This window comes from Theobroma cacao, chromosome 9 (genome assembly GCF_000208745.1).
Source record: "Theobroma cacao cultivar B97-61/B2 chromosome 9, Criollo_cocoa_genome_V2, whole genome shotgun sequence".
Lineage (NCBI taxonomy): Eukaryota > Viridiplantae > Streptophyta > Magnoliopsida > Malvales > Malvaceae > Theobroma > Theobroma cacao.
Genome location: NC_030858.1, coordinates 71,905 through 78,408, shown reverse-complemented (window position 1 = coordinate 78,408; position 6,504 = coordinate 71,905). Strand labels below are relative to the sequence as shown.

At 33.9% G+C, this 6,504-nt stretch overlaps 1 protein-coding gene across 1 annotated transcript in view; it reads left to right on the top strand.

Annotated features, from left to right (window-relative positions):
- Positions 1-6,303, top strand: part of LOC18587561 (aspartate--tRNA ligase 2, cytoplasmic) — a 15,985-nt gene extending 9,682 nt beyond the window's left edge. The window contains exons 9-10 of the mRNA XM_007011408.2: positions 5,455-5,569; positions 5,843-6,303. Coding sequence (XP_007011470.2) covers positions 5,455-5,569; positions 5,843-5,969 — 242 coding nt within the window. The 3' untranslated portion in view covers positions 5,970-6,303. The remainder of the gene's footprint in view (positions 1-5,454; positions 5,570-5,842) is intronic.

The window sequence follows — 6,504 nt, the reverse complement described above, 5'->3', positions numbered from 1 at the left end:
ATCTGATTTCCTCTACCTCCTCCTCATACTCATCATAAACAAGTTCTAACTTTTCCCCTAATTCTGCTAAGTTCACCCTTCGTTGTGGGCAAGCAAAAGAAGTGTGCCCCTTTTCCCCACAAGTAAAACATCGAATATGGGAATTGCTGCCTCCTTTATTTGTAGAAGAACCAGAACTGTTTTGTCCTCCATAAGGCCTTATACTCTTGCCTTTATCATTCTTTTCAACATTGGTTGCACCTCTATTAGTTTTATTGATTGTGGCAGCCCCTTGATAATTTTGTTGGGATGTTGGCTAACCTCGTCTTGCTTCAGAATTATTTTACCAATGGGTGCCATATAAAGGCTTTCAAGCACCATAGCGTAAAACTTGTTTTTCTGCTGATAAAGCATATTGACGAGCATCTTCAATGTTGTATAAACGAACTACTCCCAACTCGTCTCTAATAGAATGATTTAAACCAGCAAGATAACGAGAAGTAATTTGTTCATTACTCTCAGCTAACCCAACCCGAATTGATAAGTTATTGAATTCCGATGTATACTCCTCAACAGTCATGTTATTTTGCCTCAAACAATGAAACTTTTCATACAATTCCATAGTATAATCAGCAGGTAAAAAATTACTTTCGTAATTTGCTTTTCATGTGCTCCCAAGTACTGATTTTAAGCTTACCTTGTCGTGCACCTTGCTCTTCAACTCTCTTCCACCACTGAAGTGCAGTACCCTTTAATTTCAACTTTACAAATAACACTTCTAGATTTTTTGCCATGGGTTTCCATTCAAAGTAATTTTCCAAACTAGCTTCCCAATCCAAATATTCTTCCGTATGAAATTTTTCATGAAAATCAGTTACTTTGATCTTGATTCCTTCACCATTTAAACCAAGGGCATGTAGTAACCGGCCCTCCAATCCAACTCTTTTCGTTTGATTTGCGGGTCCATCTTCATGGAAGGGGTTCTCGTTCTCAAATTCGTCATCATCCTCGAGATCATGAATCTCAATGGGGTTGTGGTCACCTTCCGGATTTTCCATTCGGGCTTCCACTGGTTCTTGACGCTGCAAGGCTTGCACAGCTCAGGTCAATTCATCAATCATTCTCCGCATCTCTGCCAACTCAGCTTGTTGGGACTGATTACCTCTACCTTGACCAACCATAGTCTCCTAGCGCAAATCCTTACAAGATAGTAAGATCGTTTGCTCTGATACCACTTGATGTAGCCGAAAGGTTTAGGCAATTAGAACTCAACAATTAAGCTTGAATGGGTTTGATTGTGTTTGGAACAATAGAAAGATAATTGGGTTTTCAAAGAAACCTCTTGAATAAATATTCAAAATAACAAAAGATGATAATGATAATCTTCTACCTAAGATACTTATTTATAATAATTAAGATAAATCCTAATCAAATAATAATTTTAATCCTAAATAAAGACTTAAAGTACTAAAATTCTAATAAAAATAGGAAAAAAAATTTCAAACTAAATAAATAAAATAAAATCCTAAACTAACTAAAATACTAAATAAATTTTCATATGCGCCTGCATCAATTAGTCATTCATTTGATGAATGTAGAGATCTACGCAAAATGTTTTATAAAAGAGTGCAACCAGGAGAAATAATGGTTAGAAATAACAAGATCTAGAATAACCAATTTCTCGCTCATCCATGATTTCTATGATTTCTACTACCGATTATTTCATGTATTCAAAATTTAATATTTGCAAAAGAGAAGTCATTTTTCAACTGTAAGCTTTATCGTTTTTGTTTTGGTTGTAATGTTATTGTTGCACTTGGTCACAAGCTTTATTGCTCATTCTTTGACTATATAATTCATTGCTCATATTTCAGTTGCATGCTTTATCGCTCATAATTTGGCTGTAATGATATTATGCTATTAGTCATTAGCTTTATCAATAACTTCTTGACCATAGCTTATTATTCAGAAATAGGTTGCAGCTTTAAATGTTTATATAAAAGGATGTGTTATTCTCTTTCATATTAAGTTGAGGATTATTCTTCTTAATGTGAAGTGGATAATCCCTTTTCAGCTGCGCAGTGATACATGTGAAACAGTCATGTTTGTAAAGAGTGAAATATGGAATAGAGTATCTCAGTTTATAAGTGACGAAATTAAACCATGAAGAAAGCAAAGTAAGTGTTTAGTATAGAAAACAAGTCTACAAAAGAACAAGAACAAGAAATTTTGAGTGGAGGAAGATCTCTCATGCTCAAAATTAAAAAGGCTATCTAATTTTCTTTGCAACTCCATCTCTCGATCTCTTTGTAAAGCCATCTATTCGCTCCAAAAGCTCTAAGTTTTGCAATAAGAATAGAATGTCATGAAAGCCTTCCAAATGAGTGTCTAAAGCATTAAGTCTACAACCTATCATTGGAAAAGACAACACATGGAAATAAGAAGCATTGTGAGTTGTATTCAAAACACCCAAGAAAAGAAGCATTGTGAGTTGTATTAGAACACCTCTTGCAGAAAAAGTATTGTGAGTAGTATTCAGAACACCCCTAAGAGAAGAAACATTGATAGAACACCCCTAAGAGAAGAAACATTGATTGAACGCCTTCTATCTGGAGCTGTTTCAGTACAAATGCGGACTCAATGATAGCCAACAGAAGCACATGAATACCTATCCGCTTGGTTTACATGTATTACTTCCCAGAAGCAATCCTCTCCTCCTTCCCTAATGACATCATCATCCCACTTTTCAAGCATAGGAGAAGCTTTGCTAGTCCTTTTTACTCACATTTTCTTAGAAAGATAAGCTATATCAATATTCTTGTTTTCAAGAGCAACTCTACCACACTCACTGTAGCGAACTCTTGGTGCAAAATAAGTCTTAGTCATCAGATGAAAAAGTGAAACTCCTTAACACTAAATAAATAAGTATTCATACATTATTATTACTTATGCATTATCATTCTTACCTACGCATTATTATGTTTTTAAAATTACATTAATGTTTCATCTTTGTTTGTTTATTCATATTTTTATACTAATGTCCCATGGTTGTTTATTATCTTTATGCCAAACAAAGCATGTAGAAAAATATATTAATCATTAAATATATACATAAAGAAAATTTGATTAAGATGCTAGTTTCGTAAAAAAAAAAAACCTTTTGTACGAAAAGTTATGTTGCAAAATAAATAATAAAAAAATAAAAAATAAAATCTTTCATTTCTCCCTTATAAAAGTAATATTTAAAAAAAGAAACAAGAAGAAACAATATAAAAAATATATAAAATATTGTTGTAAAGAAAACTTGTTCAAAGAAATTTGAGAAGTTGATTGTGAATTTCTGCAAAATTATTAGACTTTGAGGAATTATTTTTCTAGTAAGAATCTAACATTTTAAATTTTCTTACTATTTTTTTTTTACATTTCCTTGTTTCCCGCATATCTCTACTTTTTTTTTTCTACAGTTTTTATCAATGGCAAGGAATTACTTCATAAATCTAACAAGACATGTTATTAATCACAATATTTCCATTATATATGAAATTTTTATTTTCAATAATAAAATTATCATGCAGGGGTAAAATTATGCTAAATGTTATTGAAGGGCATAAAGCATAAGGGCATTCTAAGCGCGAAAGTGCCTGAGGGCGTTCTAAGCGTAGAAGCGCTTAAGGGAGTTTTAAGCGCGGAAGCACCCAAGGGGGTTCCAAGCGCGAAAGCTTCCAAGGTGTTTCAAGCGTTGAAGTACTGAAGGAAGGTCCAAGCGCGGAAGTGCCTAAAGGTCTTCTAAGCGTAGAAGGGGTCAGGGATGTTTCAATTGCAAAAGCACCCAAGGGCGTTTCAATTGCAAAACCCCCGAGGGCATTCCAATTGCGAAAAGCGCCCAAGAACGTTCTTAAGTGCGTAATAATAATAATAATAATTTGTAAGTTATTATTTGAAAAATATAAAAATAATATATATATTTCATGCGTAAAACTCTTCATAAGAACTTTTATGCAGGGGGCAACATATAAATGCTCATTTTTTTCTAATTATTATTTTTGAAGTAATGTGCTATAGAAAAAATTACATTAGGGACGTTCTAGTGCATAAGTGCTTGGAGTCATTTCAAGCGTGGAAGTGCCCAAGGGCGTTTTAAGTGTGAAAATGCTCATGGGAGTTCCAAAGGCGAAAGCATCCAGGGGAGTTCCAAGCACAGAAGCTTTTAGGGGCGTTCTAAGCGTGAAAGCGCCTAGGGGTGTTTGGAGCGTGGAAGTGCCCAAGAGCGTTCCAAGCTCGAAAGCGCCTAGGAACAAATATTTATATGAAGAAGTGCAAGTAACTCAGAACGAGTGATGAGGTTCATGAGTTACTTTCGCTTTTAAGATGTTTTATAAAGCTTGGTTTGGTGACTCAAATATAGAGAGAGTTAAGAGGACTTTTTTTTAATCTTTTCTTAAAGTACATGTGATTTACCTTTTTTTTCTTTTTTTCTTAAGAGTACACGCAGTGCACCATCAAGTGTCACTATTCCACTATCTAAAATTAATGTCTACTACCCAACTACATGGTCATTCTCTTAATATCTCGTGAGTCATTCTTCAACGTGTTCTTTCATGATAAGTACGTTCTCCTATGATTGAGTTTCATATCCAATAAGTTGTTCTTTTAACGTGCTTTTTTATGATAAGCATGTTATGATTGAACGTGTTCTCCTAATTACTTTTAAGAAAAGAAAGTGTTCTTGTTCAGAATAAATATGAGAGCCTTGGAGATTGGAAGAGAAGGAGAAATTATTAGAAACCCAATAGAGATTATCCTAAAAGCTCTCTCGAGATTCCTCTAAACAATTTTTTTATTCCGCCCTTTCTATTTGTCGCAATCCGTCGCTTCCTCCACCTGTTCTTATTCTTCATCACCTGCCACTAAATCACTTAAGCTTCAAGGATTGCTCCTATTTTTTTCTTGGTCGCCTTTAGTGCATTCCGATTCACTCATTGCAACACGTCTTCTCTCTACCAAAATAACTCTTTACAATTACTTTTTAAATAACTTTAAAAAGAATTATCATTCTCATGTTGAATGTGCATTTAATGCTTGTTCTCTGCTTTTATCCCTTGACATGATATAATGCATTCATGGTGGTATTTGAGAAACAAGAGGTTTAGTGGATTGAAATAATCACTTTTTGGATAGCTGTAAAAAGAATTATCATGCTCATGATGAAGACGCATTTAATGTTTTCTTTTTTTTTATTCCCTTGAAATGACATAATGGCATTCATGTCCTTTTCTTTCTTGGCTTATATTTGTTGTTATCTTTGTGTTTGCCCTTTTGGTGTGATTTTCAGCTTATGATTCTCCCCATTGATGCTTATAGTAATGTTTAATTATAATAATTTTATTAATGAAAGGAAAATTTCTTTTAGTTGAGCCCTTTTCATTTGTGTTATTCAATTGATTGAAACTTGTGGAACTGTTCCTTATCCTTTAGGCGAGGAGATAATTTCCGGAGCCCAGCGTATACATGTACCAGAGTTCTTGGCAGAACGTGCACAGGCATGTGGAATCGATGTCAATACAATATCAACCTATATTGATTCTTTTAGGTACTTTTAAGCACCATTATCTATTACCTTGCTTTCTTTCTTATATCTTTTGGAATTGTCACTTGAGTAAATTTTAATTGTGAATATTGCCAATTTTTTCTTTTATACCTTAACTTACAGTCTGGGATGCAGATAAGTTAGTGCTGATCATAATATTTGTTTATCAATGTTTGTATAAATGGCATCTGCTATTTTGTTGAAGCTTTTCTTGGTGTTTACAGGATTGAATTGCTTAGAGTTTTTAATGTGCTCATTTGCTCTACTTTTATACAGATATGGTGCGCCTCCACATGGTGGGTTTGGAGTTGGACTGGAGCGTGTCGTGATGCTTTTTTGTGGTCTGGGTAACATTCGCAAAACTTCGCTTTTCCCTCGTGATCCACAAAGAATCGCCCCCTGATGACATTTTAGAGTAGTGCTTCAGCCCATGTTCCATAAAGATTTTCTTGAAGTTTGGTGCTTATAAGTGTTATTTTGGATAGAGTTAAAAAGGGTTCTTATTATGCTTTTATCTTTGAAAAATATATGACATGGTAAAACAGTAGTTTTTCCCTCCCACTTTACTTTTAATCATGTTCACATAATTGTATTTGAGTAGTCGTGCTGTGCAACACATGGATTCATTAACTCACCCTTGTTATGTTGTTGAGTTCATATCAGAGAGGGCCAGGTTTGTAGCATGGCTAGTCCTTGCCTGCTTTATTCATAACCTTGTTTTGTGATTGAGTCTCTTTGAGCATAGTGTACGTATATAGTGTTTGATGAGTTAATATGCTCATTCATGAAATGATGCGTATGTTTGTCACATGGTTAAATTTACTTTTGTATTGCTCAAAAGAAGTTTGCTACAAACTTAAATTTGTTATGAAATAAATCTTAAAAGAACAATTATAAAAGAAATATAAGAGAAAATATTTTGAGGAAGTAAGAAGATT